Source organism: Zingiber officinale, chromosome 1B (genome assembly GCF_018446385.1).
Source record: "Zingiber officinale cultivar Zhangliang chromosome 1B, Zo_v1.1, whole genome shotgun sequence".
NCBI classification, from domain to species: Eukaryota; Viridiplantae; Streptophyta; class Magnoliopsida; order Zingiberales; family Zingiberaceae; genus Zingiber; species Zingiber officinale.
Genome location: NC_055986.1, coordinates 8,854,366 through 8,875,837, shown reverse-complemented (window position 1 = coordinate 8,875,837; position 21,472 = coordinate 8,854,366). Strand labels below are relative to the sequence as shown.

The following is a 21,472-nucleotide window of genomic DNA, read 5'->3' as shown; positions in this document are numbered from 1 at the left end:
CGAAGTCGAACCTCAAAATTTCTAGGAACACAACATCCGATGAAGGATAAGAACCAGACTTCCAAACTATCGGTGAACAAAGACACCGGTAGAAGTGAAGAAGTCGGTGATGCAAGAGCTTCGGCCGGAAGACGACATAATAGAAACACAGGGACCGATTAGGGTTTTACGATTTTGACGAGCAAGAGATTTTGCAAATTCGTTGGGAGTTTTTTTGATGGGAAAACGAAAAAGTCGTTGGATTCGGAATGGGAAGGATTCGATTTTGACAAAATTACATCGCGGTTAATTTTTAAAATCTGTCAGCTTCGATTTACAACTAACGAAGCGCAGGAGCGACAAAATTAAGCAGCAGATGAATGGATGCTTCGTCTTCTTTAAATTACTTTTTTTTAGTTTCCTGGCAAAACTTCACGCGGCTGATGACGTCGAGAAAGCCAGCGGCGCTTCGCTTTCGTGCGAGTTGAGCGACGATTCACCGTCGCTCCTGGCATTCGAGCCTCCGTTATCGGCCTTCTCGCCCTCCGGTGTCTTCCCGGCCCTCTCACCTGTGACGGTCGCATTGCCGAACCGCACTTTTCTCTCGCCGCCTGGGGAATTGACCGGCGAGTCATGGGCGGCGGCCGCCACCGGGGAATTAAGCGCTGAAGCTTTAGCCGCCGGCTGCTTCTCTCCTCCGTTTCTCACCTTGATGGATTGGTAAATGCACGTTATGGTCCAAAAGACCCATGGAATGGCCACCAGGATGATCCCTGCGATGGGGAACCAAATCGCGTCCTCTGTTTCCGGCAAGGTGATGTACAGGACGAGGAAGCCTCCGCCGGCGAGGAGGACGAGGAAGAAGAGGCAGGAGATGAGCCAGATGCAGACGTTGCTGCGCCTCCCCTCGCTGGGCGCCATCGGAGCTGCGGCGGCCGCTGGGATTTGATTCCCGCGGCGAATTGCAATTTGATCGATGATGTATCAGATTAGCATCGGAGCTCGTTCTCCGTCGTCGATCGATCGATCTGCTTTCTACATGACCTATTGAGGGAAGTCGGCCTTCTCGTTGGGCGGAGCCGCGGAGGAGGCAATTAAGCGAACTACACGGATTGTGGGTTGTTTAGATAGTTGATGCGTTCAAACAGAGCCTCGCGCAAGATAAGGGAAGATAATGAAGCATTCTATATCCGGCTAGCCGGTAAATGGACCACACATGAATAAATTTAGGCTGCAAGGGATAATACTCTTCTAATGTCATCAGATTGATTATTTTATTTAGTATACTTTTAAAATTATAATATAATTTAAATTACAAATGGTAATAAAATTTTAATATAATTTTGTAATCTAATTATATGATCAATAATATATAATCCAATTATAATTCAAGCTCAATTACATTACTTGATTAATTACATTACTTGATTACATTATCCCTAACTAAATGTAGGTTTAGTGTTTATAATATCTCAACTATAATTTCTTTTCTATATAATATATATCTATATATAAATCATGACTGATATGGTAGTTAAGGTGGACCCCCAACCCCGAAACACAAGTCAAAGTTTAGGAGATCGGCAGACTAGAGATCTCATCCCATCGAATCTTGTGGCTGGTCAGACCTCAAGTCCCGACTTTCGATCTCCTTACAAGTGGTGTTTGAGGCAGATCGAGAACTCAACTAACCGGACCTTCGAATCGATCGGGCTTTATATTCCGACTTCCGTTATATGCACAAGGTTTGAAGATAGGTATCAAGTAGCTCCATCAACTGCTCCAGCCGATCGGACTTATGGGCCGACCAGACACCTTGGGCGCTTGATATAGCTGCTCGATCACTATGCCAAGGGGGTCTATGGTGGGTCCCATGGTCTAAAGGCCTCGTATTCATTTTTAGCATTTTGTGCCACAGAGGACAGAAGATATTCTGCAGGCAAATCATACTTTCGAAACTTTCAGCCTGTCAAATCATAGAGATTTGCTAGCTTATTTTAGGAAAGATATCAGAGTCACTTTATGACCTGTCCTTTTTCGAAAGTGCTTTGAGATTTATTCACAGGGATAACAGTGACACTATAAAAAGGGGTCTCCATCTACCAGTGCATGTATGCGACGATATACAATTTAACACGCTCATTGCTACCGTTGTTTTCACTATTCCTCTCCTTCAACCTAGCACTGACTTGAGTATCGAAGGGTTAATGCCGGAGATCTCTTCCTTGGCCTGGCAACTAATGCTCTTTGTGACATGCAGGACAACGAGGAGTCTTTATGAAGTCAACGACAGAGTCACGTTCCCAGCCATCCACCTTCTCCGCTTTCGGACAGAATCATATTTAGCGTCGTCTATGGGAATTTCACCTGCATCCGAAACGTGAAGATGGAAGACGCTGGATGACTTACTACAGTAACCTTGACACAAGAAGAATTGGAGATGTTGGCAAATGCCCGGGCTACAAGGATGGTGGAACAACAATAACAAGCAGCAGCCGAGTGTCATATGTTGAACGACCCTGCTATATCTGCAATTGGCCAACACGTTGAATGTGAGACTCAAGTGAAGGGTTCGACTGAACGCTAGCCAAACCACACTATGTCCGGTGCCTTCCCTCAAGTACCCATTCCGCCGACCCGCCTACCGTCGATGTCGCATTCATCGATTGCCTATCACAGGGCATTGTTTCGAACGCTCCAAGAGGACATGGGCCGAGCAGAGAAGAGATTGTCTTCCAAGAATGCCCCTGCTCAGGATATCCGTAAGGGAAAGGCTCCCATGACGAGTGATTCCCCTGAGCGAGAGAGCACATCATTCTCCAAAGAGATATTAGAGGACAAACTCCCGAAACATTATCAATCCTTGTCGATCAGGGAGTACGCAGGGACGACTAACCTGAGGACCATTTACCAAAATTTAAAAATGTGGTCATACTCCAATATACAAATGGAGTTAGGTGCCGAGTGTTCCTCGCTACTTTAGCGGGTTCAACACAAAGATGGTTTAAACGACTACCTGCCTAGTCCATCTGAAGTTTCAAGGACTTCCGAACGTCTTTCTTTCATCACTTTGCTAGTAGTCGTCGTTACCACAAGACGACGATGAATCTATTCTCACTCAAGCAGGCGCCCAAGGAGATGTTGAGGGCCTACATTAAGCGATTTAATCAAATCGCCATGGATGTCCCCTCGGCCACTCCAGAGATTTTGGTGAGTGCCTTCTCTTAAGGACTTATAAATAATGACTTTTCCCGATCCCTCATCAGGAAGCCTCCGAGGGATTTCGATCATCTGCTCAGACAAGCCACCAAATACATTAATGTTGAAGAAGCTCAGTCCGCTCGAAAAAAAGAGATAGTTCTTGAGCATAGCGCCACTCTTGAGCGCCTATCAGCCAATAATAATTTTCCTCCAAAAGGGCCCCGATCGAGCCCTCTACCACAGCAACACGAGTCGTCGTACATGGTCCAGCATGTGGAAGTCTCTCCTGAGCACGACGCCCATCCTGAGCGCAGATTGGCCAATAATAATTGACCTCCAAAAGGGCCCTGATCGGGCCCTCCACCACAGTAACACAAGTCAAGGCTGTATGCAGTCTAGCATGTGGAAGCCGATCGACCGCGAGTCTCTGAGTCTCGACCGTGGACTCTAATGTTTTGCTCCTATCATTGCTCGGGGACTCATGACACAAAAGATTGCTACCACTTTAACCCAGGCCCGCGCTAACCGAAGCATCCAAAATTCCGCCGGTAATCTCCTTCTCCCAATTGCCAACGTTATCGCTGACCGGATGGACCCACAGGTCGAAACAAAGCGCCAGCTGATCAGACTAGCATTTGCCCTAACAAAGGAACAACCAAAGACTTGTACGAGCATCTGCTGAGCAGTCGCCACGCCCATCGACTCAGGAGGAAGAAAATCATGGCAATGTAGCCTGAGATGACATTGGTATGATAACGGGTGGCCCGACCGACAGTGATTCTAACAGCGCCAGAAAATCACATGCACAACGACTAGAGATCCATGCAGTCTGGTGTAGTAAGGAGAAAGTGCAAGGACTCGAGATTAGTTTCAGTCCTAAAGACTTGGAAGGGGTGGAGATACCCCATGACGATGCTCTCATTATTAAAGTTGTGATCGTTAACTATACTATTCGTCAAACTTTTGTTGACACAAATAGCTCGATCAACATCATTTTCAAAAGGCATTTGATTAGCTTTAGATGGACAAGAATGAACTCCAACCGATGACAACACCCCTTATGGGTTTACTGGGAATAAGTATAGTCGATCGGGCAAGTTCGGCTAGCTATCGCCCTTAGAGAAGAGTTGCTCATGAGGACCTGCCGGACAAATTTCATTGTGGTGGACGCCTCATCGGCTTACAATGTGATACTTGGTCGACCGTCTCTGAACAAGTTCCTGGTCATCATCTCTACATTTTGTCAGGAAATCAAATTTCTAATAGACGACTCGGTCGGCGAAGTTAGGGGAGATCAGCTCGTGGCGCGCAAATGCTATGTGGAAATAGTGAAAACTGAGTCTCAAGTCACTCGAAAAGCCTGGCTGCTTGAGGTTAATGCAATCCAAGAATCTCCTCCAACTTTAATCTATGAAGAAAAAGAGAGTACAAATTCATCCTAGCCAATCAGAGGTCACTACCTTCATCGTCGCTGATCTGAGCCCTGAGAAGATGGCAAAGCTAATTGTCTACCTAAAACACAATCATGATGTATTCTCTTGGATGACCTATGAGCACCCGGGTATCCCACCAACCATAATGCAGCATGAATTGCATGTCCGATCGAATGCTCGGTCGGTCAAGCAAAAGAAAAGAGATCATCCGAGTAGAAGTGGATAAGCTACTTTAAACTGAACATATCTCGGAAGTGCAATTCCTGAGCTGGGTTTTGAACGTAGTATTGGTGTCCAATTCAGGAAATAAGTGATGGGTCTGCTGGATTTAAGAAATATGAACAAGGCATGCCCAAAAGATTACTATCCTTTACCAAGCATAGATCAAGTGGTGGACTCTACTGTTGGTTGTGAATTGATATGCATGCTGGATGCATACCAAGGATACCACCAAATCCTGCTCACCTAGGAAGATTAAGAAAAAGTTAGCTTCATCACCATGGAGGGAACCTACTGCTACAACGTCATGTCGTTCAGACTAAAAAACACCAGAGCAACATACCAGTGGCTTATGAACAAGGTGTTCTGAAAGTAGATCGGCAGAAAGATGAAGATATACGCTGATGATATACTAATAAAATCTCTCTGAGTTGTTGATTTATGTGTAGACATCGAGGAGACATGTCATATCCTGAGAAGGTATGTGTTGGTGCAGCGGGGCCGGCAAGAGAGGGGTGAATTGCCTGTAAAATAAAAGTATACCCTCCTCAAAGCTTTTCAACTCAAAATAGATAGCAATAATAATAAAATAATAAAACAAAAGAATTAGAGAAGACTAGAAGTTGACTTGGTTACAACCAAGACGGTTGTTAATCCAAGACGATGAAAAGCGCACTAACGATCTCCTTCTCTGAAGGTGGAGAAGCCTTTTACACACTTAGAAGCTCAGAACTATTGCTAGGAATGATTACAGAGTTGATTGCTTGAATCAATACTATTTCCTAGCTCCATGGGTCATTTTATAGCTCCTGGAAATCTCATCTCGAAGGTCCAAGGCGCCTCCAACGAGTGGATGGATAAAACTTTATCCATTACGCAAACGGTCATCTTTGACCTATCTGAGGCACCTCAAACAAGCATGAAGGTGCCTCCAAGTTTGAGGTGCGTCCAATCCTGCTTGAGGCGCCTTCAAGGTTGAGGCGCCTCCAATCCTGCTTGAGGCGCCTCAAAGCTGGCAGGTATATAAGTGTTTCCAGCTTCTCTTTTTTACTTCTTTGGCTTTCGTTTCTCCGTTCGTTTCGGTGATTCCGGCCAACCGGAATAGGGCTCACCCGAACCCAATTCCCGGCCTTCTCCTCGAGCAGCCTTCCGTCCCGACTTTACGTCCCTCGAACGTCGCACATGTTCTTCTTGCTCATAGATGTACTCTTCCACAGCTCTCTCGTCCTTCGGATGCACCGAGCCCGTCGGCTCCCTTCCCGTGCCGTCCTTCTCGCCAGCTGCATCTTCCGCTCGACTTCCTGCGCTCCTAAGCTCCTGCACACTTAGACACAAGGATTAAAAACACAAAGGACCTAACTAACTTTGGTTGATCACATCAAAACAACCACGGGGTCCAACAGTATGGATTCAAGCTTACCCCCAACAAATACTTGTTTGGGGCTAAAAGTGACGCTTCCTCGAATATATTGTGACTGAGCAATGAATTAAAGCTAACCCTAGCAAGGTGTAGACACTCCAAGACATGTCTCTACCACACAACCTGAAAGAGGCACGACATCTGACAGGGTGCATCATAGCCCTCTCCCAATTCAACTCAAAGTCGTTCAATCAGAGTCTGTCATTTTTTTAAGATACTTCACCGAGCCACCAAATTCCAATGGGACGCAGAGTGCGATACAACGTTAGAGGAGATTAAAAGTTATTTATGTTATTTACCTGTACTCGCGAAGCCCATCGTCGACGAGTTATTATGGATATACTTGTCCTCCACTAAATGGGTTGTCATATCAGTGTTGGTGCAGAAGGACAACAATGAACAACAAGCGTGTATTTTTTAAGTCATTTATTGAAAGATGTTGAATGTCGCTACACTGCTCTCGAGAAGTTGGCGTACGGGCTAGTGTTAGCCACTCGAAAGTTGCACCCTTATTTTCTTTCCCATCCTATAATTGTTTTAACTAACAGCACACTAGGTCATGTTCTCCTCAACCTTGAGATGTCTGGAAGACTGATCAAGTGGACCACGGAGTTGAGTGGGTATAACATATAGTACTAACTCCAATCGTCCATTAAAGTTAAAGCCTTAGCTGATTTTATTACGGAGATACAAAAAAACCCTGAGCCGAATGAAACTTAAAAAATCAATGTGGATGGATTGGCTACTCAGCGGGATAGTGGAATTGGAACCTCCTGATATCTCCATGTAAAGATAGAATACAATTGTCCATTCGGCTGGATTATCGAACTACTAATAATGAAGTAGAATATGAAGTACATATAGCTGGTCTGCAGGCAGCTAAACACGTGGAAGCCACTCAGATTTTTAATTACTCAGATTCTCAACTAGCGACCCAGCAACTCTCTAATAATTTTGAAATAAATAACGAATGGCTGAAATTGTATGTGGAAGTATTTGAAAAGTTAAAGGTGGGATTTCAATAGGTGACATTACAAAAGATTCTCTGAACGGATAATAATATGCAGATGAGCTGACCAAGTTAGCTAGTTCCCTAATCCCTTTGTCGTTGGACAAGTTGATTGAGAAAATACTATTGGTGGCTCATATAAAACGATCAGTGGAAGTAGAGGTACAGAGCGATTGGCGAACGTCATTGCTAGAGTTCCTTCGAGCTAGAAACTTGCCGGCTGACCGGGAACAAGCATGTATGATTAAAAAAAGAGTCGATCGGTTCACGTTGATCAGAGACCATTTGTACAACACTACAAGAAAAAAGCCTAACAACAGCGGTTTTTCACCGTTGTCGTAGCCCATTTTGAACTGTTGTTAAAGGCTGTGTTGTTAAAAGGGGTGCCCAAAGACAACAGTTTTTAACCGTTATCTTTGAAGGCAATGACAATATTTTTACAACAATGAAAAACTGTTGTCTTTTCCTTCAAAGACAACAGTTTTTCACCGTTGTCTTTGAGCGTCTACCTTTAATAACAGGGTCTTCAACAACAATTTTAAACTATCTACGACAATGGTGAAAAACCGTTGTCTTTTTTAGAAAAAAAAAATTAATACACAATTTTCCAATATTATAAATCATTCAAAATACTAAATTTCAAAATAAAATTTAATATACAATTTTCTAACATTCAAAAATAATATCTATAACATTCTGAAGAAATTTCATAAGCAACCAACAAAATTTCATAAGCAATCAACAAAATGATAACACTATTAAAACAAAGGTAGAACAATATAACACAAGATTTTTTACTTAGATGTCGGTGAAGAGGAAGGATTGCAACTCCTAGTGCTCCTTAATTTGTTAAAGTCTCTTCATTTTTATAGCTTGTCGGCATTCTTCCCAATACTCTTGAGGACACCTATTCGAATAAAGATATATATTACAAATTAGCAACTAAACTGTACGTGTGATTCTAATTGCACTGCATAAATGTTACATAACCATAAAAACCATTTGATATAGTCATCTAATAGAAGTGCAAAAAGCGTTATCTACGTAACATAAATGGTAACCTCTTGAAACAATATGATGGCTCTTAAATTTCTTATTAAGCAGAATTTTCATTCTATGTCACTGCATACAAAGCTTCTATTATAAATCATGCAAACATTATTTTTCCCAGTGATCAAGCAGCATTAATTCTAAAAGGTACAATCTAATGCAAACGTTCCCACACACTCCATATGATGCTAAGGAGTAAGTCATACATTAAATTCTAAAAGGGACCATTAAAGGAAAGAATGCCTTAAATAAAAATGAATCCAGAAAGAGTAACAAAAATCAATGCAACATAATCTTAAAGAATAACATTATAGTAGGATAAAGATGCTAAAAAGAGCAGTAGATTGAAGAACAATCTATCATTGATCTAGACTTCTTTGGTCAAAAAGTATGCTACAATCCCAAATTAAGCATCATAGATGTATAATTCCATTAAAAGAACTAACTCGCTGTCCAAAAGTAAGTTAAAAAATGCATAAAATGATTTAGAGACCTAACAAAACCTAATCTTAATCTAATTAGAAAACTCTAATTAGCTCCACCCAACCTATTCATGAAAATCGAGACTTACTCAGTCTAAAACGCTAAATGTTGTACAATTAGGTAACTAGCCATGAATCTAAAAGATCGCACCTTGTCGAAAAAGGACAGCAAAAGTTGAGCAAGAGAGCTTTGGTTTATGATTCTGCTAGATCTGAACCTCTGTATATTTGTGGAACACACATCCTCAAAAGGACTCCTAGAGAAGTTACTGTTAGGACCTTCGGATGCGGCTAGAGAGGGGGGGGGTGAATAGCCGACCCCAAATTTTCGTTTCTTCCTACAATTTAGGTTAGCGCAGCGGAAATAAAGAGTAGAAACGAAAGTGGAGAAGATCAAACCTCAAACACGATGATGTAACGAGGTTCGGAGATGATACTCCTACTCCTCGGCGTGTCCGTAAGGTGGACGAAGCCTATCAATCCGTCGGTGGATGAGACCCCAGAAAACTGGCTAATAGAAACTCCTTCTGGGTGGAGAAACCTCGCCACAAACTTCTTGCAACAGCAAGATAGGAGTACAAAGATACAGCACAATACAAAGGCAGTAAGAATGTAAAAACACAGCTTGCCTTCTCGTCGACTGGATGAAGCAGCAACTTCACGAAACACCTACAACAGCAGGAACCAGCCGAAAGAAGCTTCCACGAAGCTTGAAAATGAGCTTCAAAAAGATTGTTAATGTGAAAAAAAGATATTAACATAATTATATTTTATACTTCACTAAAATTAGTTATTAAAGGTCTGATTCTTAATTAGATAGTAAGATGTTTCAGATCAATTTTCAAATAATTGTCATTGTACATACACACATAAAGCAGATATATTGCCCAACTCTTCGTGTGTGACTGTGTGTCACTTCCACCTTGGTAGTGTCCAGTCAGTGTTTTCGGATCTCGATCCTCCTCTAGTGAGCTTTCTCCTGAATGTTTAGGGTTTTGTTGTGCATCTTCTTCTCCCGATCTTCTTTTTCATATTTTTAAACAATTGTTTTTCATATCAAAATAAAAACAAATACTTTCTCGGCAATTCCAGTGAGATCCCCTAAACCCTAACCTGATGCGAGCTTGATCTTGACCTAGCTATGAAGAAGAATCCCTAAAGCCCTCTCGTCTGTCGTAGAGAAGAGCTCCCGAGCCCTCTCTGACCTAGTCCGGAGAACGAGCTACCGAGCCCTCTCCGACTTCCACGTCCGGTCCAGAGAACGAGCTCCCGAGCCCTCTCTGACCTAGTCCAGAGAACGAGCTGCCGAGCCCTCTCCGACTTCCCATGCCAAGCTTCCATACTTGGACTTCTCCCGTGCCAAGCTCCTTGCTTGGACTTTTCCGTGCCAAGTCTCCATACTTGGACTTTTCCCGTGCCAAGCTCCCTGCTTGGACTTTACCGAATCAAATCAACTCAAGTCGGGTCAACTAGGTCAACCTTGACCGAAGGTTGCACCCATAATCTCCCAAGTTTGTATTCTTGTCAAACATCAAGATACAATTTTTCTATTCTCGTCAAACATCAAAATACAACTCGAGTTAGGTCAACTCGAGTCGGGTCAACCAGGTCAACCTTGACCTAAGGTTGCACCAACAATCTCCCCCTTTTTGATGTTTGACAAAAACCATAATCAAGTTAGGTTAACCCGATAACCTAACTTAGGTTTTCCAATAGTTCTCCAATCAATGTTCTTCCTTGAACATTCTCCCCAAACTCCAATGTTCTTCCTTGAACATTCTCTAGACATTTCCAATCAATGTTCTTCCTTGAACATTCTCCCCAAACTCCAATGTTCTTCCTTGAACATTCTCTAGACATTTCTCCCCCTTTTTGACACACATCAAAAAGAGTGAATCAAGGTTAAGAGTTTCTTCCTAATGAAAATCCCATACCTTTCATTGAAACCCTTAATTTCCCCCTTGATACTAAAGACAATAATCAACTTAGTGATAATCACATATCACTCATCCTCAGAAATCGAGTAAAAACTCCCCCTAAAAGTCAACTCCCCTTTGACCAATAGGTAAAACTCCCCCTAAAGGTCAACTCCCCCTTGACCATTGCACCAACAATGTCTTGGAGAGTTTCAACCCTTTAGAAATCTAAAACACAAACTTTCACCTGAAATTTCAGACAATCAGTCGAAAATCAGCATTTTGGCACGCTCAGCCCTTTATTGGATCGGTCACCAGACCGATCAGACTTCCCTGGATCGGTCCAGTAACTGATCCACACCACTCTGGACCGATCAGGCTCTTCTCTGATCGGTCCACAACTCTCTGATAAGATTTCTGAATTTTTTTTTCTTCCCGTAATTCAGAAACCCCTAAAAAATTACAGAAAATTCCAAAAATTGTAAAATTTTGAGGATACATTCCTCATAACATATATTATCATGGAAAAATAGTTTTCTATGAAAATAACTTTCATTTTCAAATCTTGATACAAAATTCGAAAAACTTTGAAATAGCTCAAGGTTAATCCATCTTTGTATCAACTTGCTCAATGATGAATGCTATCACTAGAAAAGCTTCATCAAGGTTTTTCAAATCAATTTTGAAATGATCTTAAACCATTCAATTTAGGACCACAATCTTAGGGCTAAATGTACATGACTTGTACACAAGCTTTCCCTATGATCCTCAATTTAGAATTAGGCCCACCTAGGTACAAGAGCTATGTACCTTGATCCTAACTCATAATCCTAATATCTCACATACATCTAAGGTGTATCAAACACATCCAAGTCAATTTTGATGTGAGATATGGGTTTAGGTCATCTTAAGCTAAGTTCTCATGCATTTTCTAGACAACAATTTGATTTCCATATCAAATTGAGTTTTTATCCTTAAATCAATTTAATTGATCATAAATGCAAGAGATGATGGCATAAAATAATATCATAAGTGAAAACATGTGCCAATGTCATGATGTCATGTCATAAAGTATGAAACTTAAATAAGGCATGACATATAACTAACCTAAGCATTATCATGACATTTCAAATGATAGTAAATTAGATATGATGTCATGACATGGCATATGGCAAACAATATATGGAAAATAACATATAAAGGTATAGAAAATACCTAATTCTAGCTTTAGTTGCCATTTTTGATAATTTTGATCATTTTACCATAAATTCTATATTCCTAAGTGTAATAGATCTAAAATCATATACTAAAGATTTTTAGATCACTATGTGCCAATTAGATTGACCCTAGAAAATTCCTCAAGTGTGGTTGGCACATCCTAATCACCTTAGGAATGAGTAAAATTTTAAATTTCATTTTTAAGGCTTGATTACACCTTGAAAATTCCTAAAATGCCACCTTTTGCCATGATTAGGTTAACTACCTATCCAAATAAGGTGGGCACACCCTAAACCATCTAGCGTGATGAAATCACGCTCCTAGGAACCCAAAACCTATTTGAGCTCATTGGGTTCACTAAATATTCACTAGGGATGAATTCCCTAGCAACCCTCCTAATGACCCTCCTAGGCTTTAAAGCCTTGGTCATTTGGGACTCATCAAGATCAACTCTAGGGGTGACTCCCCTTGTGACCTTGGTGATGGTCTTCCTAGCCCTAGGTCTTGTTCCATAATCGAATGGAACATTATGGTAAGTGGGCTTGACCACTTGAGACTTAGGTTTGTGACTCAAACCTCTCATGTCCTTGGGCTTTTGCTTTTGACCCTTAGACCCTAGAGTTGACTTCTCCAAATTCTTAAGGGTCTTTTCTAAAGTGTCAAGTCTTGACCTTAAGACTTGATTTTCCTTCTCTAATACCTCAAGTTTTAATTTGTCATTTTTCTTTGAGGTATTCCTAGGCATATGTCTAGTTGTTTTGGGATTCCTATCTAGGTTTTCCTTAACCTTAGATGAATTAATTCTAGGGTTGGTACTTCTAGTATTGTCCTTATCTAGACTAACATGTTTGGCACCTAAGCACATGTATCGATTTCTATAGTTATCATGCTTATCATTATTGACAAATGCAATAAAGCTACTAGCATGTGTCTTATTAGAATTGCAAGGATATGCCTTAAAGGGTACCTTAGGGTTTGCCTTAGCTTCCCCCATAGATGTGCTTGGTCTCTTGTCCTTGTGAGGTTGCCTCCCCCTCGGACATTGGCTCCTATAATGTCCCCTTTGCTTGCATTGGAAGCACACCACGTGCTCCTTGCCCTTGCGTATCGGGACTCCGGCTTCCTTGACCTTTGGCGCCGGTGGAGTCTTCCTAATCCTCTTTGGACATTTACTCTTGTAATGCCCATATTCCCTACACTCAAAGCACATTATATGTAATTTATTTGAAATTAAGTTGCTTGAGTTACCTAGGGTTGAGGATGGATATAAGCTCTCTTCTTCATCCCTTCCGGAGGTAGAGACTTCTTCTTCTTGCTCCAATCTTGAAGAAGAACTCTTCTCCTCTTCTTCCTTAGATGTCGAGTAGCCCTCAACTTCTAATTCCATACCTCCAAGATGTGAGCTACTTGGCTCACTTGACTCCTCTTCATGACTTGAATTGGAGCTCTCCTCATGGAACTTAGCCAAGTTGTTCCACAACTCCTTGGCATCGTTGTATCCACCTATCTTACACAAGGTATCATTAGGTAATGAAAATTCAAGGATTTTCGTTACCTCGTCGTTGATTGTGGATTGGTGGATTTGTTCCTTCGTCCACTTCTTCTTCTCGAGAGGTTCTCCTCCTTTATCCATCGGAGGAATAAAAACTACTTGTACACAACTCCAATTTTCTAGGTTAGTCATAAGAAAATACTTCATTCTTACCTTCCAATACGTGAAGTCGTCGCGATCGTAGAAGGGTGGAATCGTGATGTCTTCTCCAAGTAGATCCATTCTCTAGCTTGTGCTCCCCCGGGTGTTAATCCGACGAAGAGCAACCTTGCTCTGATACCACTTGTTAAGACCTTCGGATGCGGCTAGAGAGGGGGGGTGTGAATAGCCGACCCCAAATTTTTGTTTCTTCCTACAATTTAGGTTAGCGCAACGGAAATAAAGAGTAGAAACGAAAGTGGAGAAGATCAAACCTCAAACACGATGATGTAACGAGGTTCGGAGATGATACTCCTACTCCTCGGCGTGTCCGTAAGGTGGACGAAGCCTATCAATCCGTCGGTGGATGAGACCCCAGAAAACCGGCTAATAGAAACTCCTTCTGGGTGGAGAAACCTCGCCACAAACTTCTGCACGCAAAGATAGGAGTACAAAGATACAAAGACAATACAAAGGCGAAGAATGTAAAACACTTGCCTTCGTCGATCGGATGAAGCAGACAAAACACCTAGACAACAAGCGGCAGAAGGAAGCTTCCAGAAAATGAGAGCTCAGCAAGCTCGATTGCGATAGGATCGGAGAAGAAAAGGCAGTCCGCCATCATAGAGGCACTCGACCCTTTATATCCGAACCTAGGGCCGAAGACAATAATCTAGCCACGGTGATCAGCGGCACTACCCGACCGATCAGCTCCACCGATCGGTCCAGATTTCTCGATCGGTCTTGGGACCGATCAGACCTATTTCGATTGGTCCCCGCATCGATCGCGCTTCACAGAGTTTCCCAACTCTCGACGGTGTGGACCGATCAGACTCAGGTGGATCGGTCCACGGACCGATCCCCTCTTCTTCTCCCAATCTTCTTCATCAGATGATTACCGATCGGTCACCGCAACCGATCACGTAAACATGAACACCGGTTCTTCGATGGCACCGACCGGTCACCAATCAGCTGGCGATCGGTCACCGACCGATCCAGCTTAGACTTGCTGAGTGTATACTGAAAGCCTAAGCTTTGTAAACATTCATTATGAATAAAGAATCACATTTGGTCAAATTGTCTACATTTGTTTGTAGTTGTTCATTTAATTTATATTGTAGATAACATAGTATGTGGTGTCACATACAGAAGATGATGTTATCAGTACCTTATAAATTATAAACAGTAGCTCACGACTAAAATGGAAAGGAACAAACCATTAGTAGGTCGTAGTGTAATTAGGTATTAGTTTATCTTGACTATATAATTACACTAGTACACTCAGAGTGTATTGAGTAGGACCATTAGAGGTCGTTTCTTTTATACTGACTTTATAAAGGAACAAAGACCTCAGTTATTATGGAAGTGTGTGCTCTTAATCCTTATATAATAACAAGCACATATGTTTGATATTTATTTCTTTAATTTATCAATGGGTGAGATTTAGTTCGATGAATCAATAAACTCGATAAGTTGGGAAATGGTATCACTTATAGTGTGTGCTGTTGATTATAGAAGGAAACTGTGTCCTAGAGATACTAGGTTGATAATGTCCTCAAGAGGAGCTCATAAAGATTGTCATGTTAAACCCTGCAGGTGGACTTAGTCCGACATGATAATAAGGTTGAGTGGTACTACTCTTGGACTTAGATATTAATTAAATGAGTTGTCAGTAACTCACTTAATTAGTGGACATTCGATACGTTAAATACAGGGAGACTAACACACTCATAATAAGAAGGAGCTCAAAAATGTAATTTGGGATTGGTGCGGTAGTTCAATGATAGTTCTCTAGTGGAATGAATTATCATTGATAAAATTAGTGTGTGTTGGCAACACGGATGCTAATTTTATCGGAGACCAAAACCAATTCCTCCTCTCTCTCTATCATAGCCTCTTATTTGTAGAGTTCTATACCCACCTATACCCACCTTCTATACCCACCAATAAGGGGTCGGCCAAGCTAGCTTGGGAACCAAGGTACGAGATTAGGTGGCCGGCCCTAACTTGAACCCAAGCTAGTGGGGGCCGGCCAAAATAAATTAAAAAAGAAATTTAATTTTAATTTTTATTATTATGTGGAAGATATAATTTAAAGAGAATTAAAATTAAAATATCTCTCTTGTAAAAGATCTACAAAAGATTAAAGAAAGAGATTAGATCTCTTTCCTTATTTGTAGATTGGAGAGATGTTTTATTTTCTCTTTAAAAATTATTCACATGTTGATAAAATTAAAATTATAGAAATTTCCTTTTATATACCATGAAGAGATTTTAAAGAGAAATTTTATTTTTTAAAATTTCCGGAAACAAATTAGGAAGTTTTAATTATTGATTAAAACTTGTCCAATTTGTTCTCCAATGATGTGGCCGGCCATTGAAGTTTGATTTGGAAAATTTATTTTATTTTTATAAATTAAATCATGTCAAGGAAATTGAGGAAATTTTATTGTAATTAAATTTCCTAATTTGCCTAGGCAAAGGAATATAAAAGAAGGGGTGAGGGTGCCTTCATCAGACACAACATCTATTATTTCTCTCCCTCTTTTGTTCCTTGGTGTGGCCGGCCAACCTCTCCCTCTCTTCCTCTTGTGGTGGCCGAATCTCCCTCTTCCATTGGAGCTCTTGTGGTGGCCGGATACTACTTGGAGAAGAAGAAGAAGAAGGAGAGAAAGCTAGCATCTCTTGGAGCTTGGTTAGTATTTTGGTTTTCCTCCTTGGTGAAGTTTTTCCTTTGTGGACGAACCTTGCTTGGAGGAGAAGAAGGTGGTTGGTGTTTTCTCATCTTGGTAGATCGTTGCCCACACAACGTCCGAGGTTAGAAGAGGAATACGGTAGAAGATCAAGAGGTATTTCTAGAAGGTATAACTAGTAGTTTTTCCTTTTCCGCATCATGCTAGTTATTTATGGAAATAATACCAAATACAAGAGGCTTACGTTCTAGTATTTCGAATATGTTTTTCGATGTTGTGTTCTTTTGTTTCTTTCTTTTCCTTGTGATTTGATTGTTCTCTTTGGTTAACCTAAAGTTATTTTAGGAAATTAAATATTAGCTTTCTATTAAAGGTTTTGTCTAGTCGGTGGTGGTTGCTCCCATATCCAAGAAGGCCATGTGCCTCGCCTGGGAACCTTTGGGAAATTAATATTTAATGGAATTAATAACTTAAGGAGACTTGGGTCGAACGTGTTAAGTTCCGCAGAGATCCAAGTCAAAACCTAAAAGAACAAATAGATTAAGTTTTGGATCAAACGTGTTAAGTTCCGAGGCGATCCAAAATTTAATTTAAAAGAACACATGGCAGCTAGGAAAAGGTTCAAATCTTTGTACAAAATTTTTGACAGGAACCTATAGGTTTTCGAGTAGCAACCAACACTCCCATCCTAACCTACCGTCCCGAAGCGAGCTACCAAGCCCCTCTCGACCTAGTCCAGGAGAAGCAGCTACAGAGCCCTCTCCAACTCCATCGTCCAGGTCCAGCGAGCTCCCGGCCCTCTCCAGTGGAGTCGCTAAGGCCTCCGGTCCGAGAGCCCTTCTCGAGGACCTCGCCCGTCCCGGTCAGAACGAGCTCCGAGCCCTCTCCGACATGGTCCGGACGAGCCGACTCCCTCGAGCTCTCTCGACCTAGTCGGGAGAGCCGAGCCTCCGAGCCTCTCCGACTTCCACGTCCAGGTCCAGAACGGGCTCCACTCTCACCTCAGGAGAACAGCCGCCGAGCCCTCTCCGACTTCCCATGTCAAGCTTCCATACTTGGACTTCTCCCGTGCTTGGACTTTTCCGTGCCAAGTCTCCATACTTGGACTTTTCCCGTGCCAAGCTCCCTGCTTGGACTTTACCGAATCAAATCAACTCAAGTCGGGTCAACTAGGTCAACCTTGACCGAAGGTTGCACCAACAATCTCCCAAGTTTGTATTCTTGTCAAACATCAAGATACAACTTTTCTATTCTCGTCAAACATCAAAATACAACTCGAGTCAGGTCAACTCGAGTCGGGTCAACCAGGTCAACCTTGACCTAAGGTTGCACTAACAGTTACTCCATCCTGTAGCAACAAACAGTAGAAAATACACATACACTTAGGAAAGGCCTATATCATAATTATAGACATGCAGGCATGCAAAAAAGACGTAAGAAATAAAGATGTTTCAAGGCTCTAGAAGATATATAGGGAATGCAGTTTAAAACAAAGATGTAGAAGCAAAATTCGAACTGCATGTATGCTTCACTAAGCATGTATTAGAGGGTTCAAACATTAATATCTTCTCTAGTGTCCCAAAACATTAGCTTGAAGAGTACATTTGAAGAGGTAATATAAAACATAATGCCAAAGGAACAGGTTTACATGGTGCAGTCTCATTAGTTCTTAATTTGCCTCAATTTTAGAGTTCAACTAATTTCTTGAGTTTGCATGGTGTAATCTTTTGGGTCTCAATCTCATGAAGGTGGAAGGGGCTGCTGCAGAGGGAGGAAGAACTCCCTGCATCTGGGACACCTTTGCACACGAAGGTTAAATTTCGTTTAACAAGAAAAAAGCACTAATTTAGTGTCTGCAAACTCTAAAACGTCTTCAGAATCTCAGGGAGAATAGAGGACAAAAGAACTGGAGACATAGCAGCTGATCAGTATCACAAGTACAAGGTCGATCGTGAGTTTTTTAGGCAATTATGCAATCCTATGAACTGTAGGCATATAAAATTTTGGTTTTTCTTGCTGGCAGGAAGATGTGAAGTTGATACATGACATGGGCCTGGATGCCTACAGATTCTCTATCTCCTGGAGCAGAGTCATTCCTAGTCGGCATTCACCTTGCAATAATTTATTTTCCTGACCAAATAGTTTAAGCATTACATGATTCTAATTGGTGCCATGTTGCAGATGGTAGAGGGCCAGTTAATCCAGAAGGGGTGCAGTATTATAATAACTTGATCAATGAATTCAAGAAATATGGTACAATTAGAATAGTGGTCATACCTTAACAATTTTTAGTCACAATTTTACCAAACTGTGTTTGGCCGGCAGGAATTGAACCTCATGTCACTCTTCTTCACTTTGACCTCCCCCAATCTTTGGAAGATGAATATTCTGGACTCTTGAGCCCAAAGATTGTGTACATTTCTACTACAGCCCTTTCATTTGCATCTCCTCGAATAATGTCTAAGATAGTGTCCATTGTGATGTAGAGAGGACTTCACTGCTTATGCTGATGTGTGCTTTAGAGAGTTTGGGGATAGAGTGAAATACTGGATCACTGTCAATGAGCCAAACATTGAACCCATCCTTGGCCATGATCTAGGAATATTTCCACCAAATCACTGCTCTTCCTCCTTGGCCTCTTCCCTTGGCCTCAATTGCAGCAAAGGGAATTCATCTGTTGAACCATATGTAGCTGGTCATAACCTTTTGCTTTCCCATGCATCAGCAGTCTCCCTATACAGAAAGAAATATCAGGTTTCCGCATTAGTTTCTCTTTTAATTGAATGATCTAAATGTTATTCAGGGTGTTATCTAAAATAGAGTGTTGTTCTTGTGCAAAAGCCAAATCAAGGGGGATATATTGGAATTACCTTACTAGGGATCTGGTTTGAGCCAGCTACAAGATTACCAGATGATATAGCAGCAGTTAATAGAGCACTCGATTTTCTAATAGGCTGGTGAGTAAAGCAAACAATACACTGAAATCTTTGTTTTTGTTCTGATTGGTGACATCAAAAAATTGTTTTCTCTAGTCTAAGATAATAATGATGCACAATAATGTCATTACTTCCAAAAAGACATCATTGTTTGGAGAAAAAGAACACTAATAAAATGGCAATTCATAAGAGTTAGGCAACTGATAAAACTTATAAACGTGTAATATAAAGTCAAGATTCAAGAATGTGAAAATGAGTAGAACAATAAAAAGAGATGCACGAGCAAATATTTGCTCATGATAAAAAGCATAGAGCATGAACCAACCAAGGTATATGTTCCATAACCATTTTGAGTGAAAGGGTCACTATCTATTCATCTCCATTTGGCTCATGGGCATCAAACAAATTCCTTTTATGGCATCAACCAAAATTTACTTCATAATCGCAAATAACCAGTAAAAAAGAGGTCATTTTTAAATATTTTCTATGACTAACATAACCAACTCACATCTTTTAGATATCTAGGCAATTAAAGAATGACAAAGGACAAAGCATAAGACAAAAAAAAAAAAGAAGCAATAAGAGAGAGAACCTTCTCTAACTGTTTAAAGCCATCTTCCACTGAACTTGCAACATTATGTACATTGTAATCAATCCATCAAACATGGTTCCCTGTTAATATCACATGTATCATAACATGATGCATGGTATCCACATAAACTCCAGGTCACTAAGTATCAAAAGAAAAACTTACTTGATCTATGACAAGGACTGAGAGATCTATCATGATTTGAACAAGTTCCTTCACTGATTCTACAACCTTTAACAAAAATTATCCATAAAGTCCTGAAACATTTAGATGATACTAATACGCATAGCCATTGAACCTCATAACACCAACCCACAAATGAATAAGATGGATTTACTGACCCAGGCAATCCAAATGTTTCAAAATATGTTACCTGTATAATCTCCCTTTCCCTCTCTCTTGTCAATGCTTCATTTTACTTCAGTGTGGAAATTTGAACATCACTAAAACCTTGCAAAACGGGTCAAAACCAAAGAAAAAAAGATCAGAATAGAAATTAAGTTATTAACATGTGAGATGGAAACAATCTTATGTTTAATCACGGAAGAAAAAAAAAATCCGCACACTTGAGTCAACAAATCATTAAGAAGTTTTGCACTAATAGTTGTCTAAGCTGCCCATTAGACATTCATTTCATACCTAAACTCAGACATACTGACAAAGAAAAAGAAAGAATTACCACATCAGTGAAGGCGTCTTCTTTAGTAAATGGTGAGGAGGAGGCATTAAAGAAACACTAGCAGAGAAAGTCGAGGCGACACTAGTGAGGAGGCAGCGAAGATGGATGAAAGTCGAGGTGGCGAGGAGGAGGCGCTGGTGAGAAGGAGGCAACAAAGATGGCTGAAAGTCGAGGCGACGAGGAGGAGGCGGTGAAGATGACTGAAAGTAGAGGCCGCGAGGAGGAGGTGGCGAGGCCGAAAGTGAGGCGACGAAGAGGGCGGCGAGGAAGGAGGCAGCGAAGAAGGCGGTGAAGAGGGTGGTGAGGAGGGAGGCGGCGAAGAGGGTGGTGAGGAGGGAGGCGACGAAGAGGGCGGTGAGGAGGAGGCGGCAAAGAGTAGGGTTTTGGGAAAAAGACAGAAAAAAACAAGGCGTAAACAACACTTAATAGACAGAAAAATGACGAAGGAGAAAAAGTGGCGAAAGAAAAAACAATTCCATTCAACAACACTTAATAGACAACGGTTTTAAAAACCGTTGTCGTAATCCCAAAAAAGAGCACATAGACAACAGTTTTAAAAAACTGTTGTCGTACCCTTTAAAAACCGTTGTCGTATCCCAAAAAAACATAAATAGACAACGATTTTTAAACACCGTTGTCATAGGCCAAAAAAATTACTAAAAGACAACAGTTTTTGTTAAAACCGTTGTTAAAAGGCAAAAAGACAACGGTTTGGTATAAAACCGTTGTCGTTTGAGTATTGTTGAATGACATTTTTCTTGTAGTGTAAGAGAGTCTTTTTGAGACCACTACTCAAATGTATCGAAGCGGATGATATTCAATTTATTTTGTAAGAAGTGCATCAGGGTTTATGTGGAAGCCACCTAGGCGGTTGATCACTTGCCCAGAAGATCTTGTTGGCCAAATATTTTTGGTCCACTTTGCAAGCAGACTCGGCTCGGCTTGTTGCCACTTGTCT

The 21,472-nt window shown here is 41.2% G+C and overlaps 2 protein-coding genes across 2 annotated transcripts; one reads left to right on the top strand and one right to left on the bottom strand.

The window, feature by feature from the left end:
- Positions 1–411: 411 nt before the first annotated feature.
- On the bottom strand, positions 412–900 carry LOC122025397. Its single transcript, XM_042584232.1, has one exon. It carries the CDS (start codon positions 898–900, stop codon positions 412–414), a length of 489 nt encoding a protein of 162 aa, XP_042440166.1.
- Positions 901–3,081: 2,181 nt separating this feature from the next.
- Positions 3,082–19,271, top strand: LOC122025310 (beta-glucosidase 31-like). Its single transcript, XM_042584133.1, has 8 exons — positions 3,082–3,189; positions 18,059–18,122; positions 18,196–18,254; positions 18,334–18,409; positions 18,492–18,563; positions 18,636–18,723; positions 18,797–19,064; positions 19,152–19,271. Exons 1-8 carry the CDS (start codon positions 3,082–3,084, stop codon positions 19,269–19,271), a joined length of 855 nt encoding a protein of 284 aa, XP_042440067.1.
- The last annotated feature ends 2,201 nt before the right edge of the window (positions 19,272–21,472 follow it).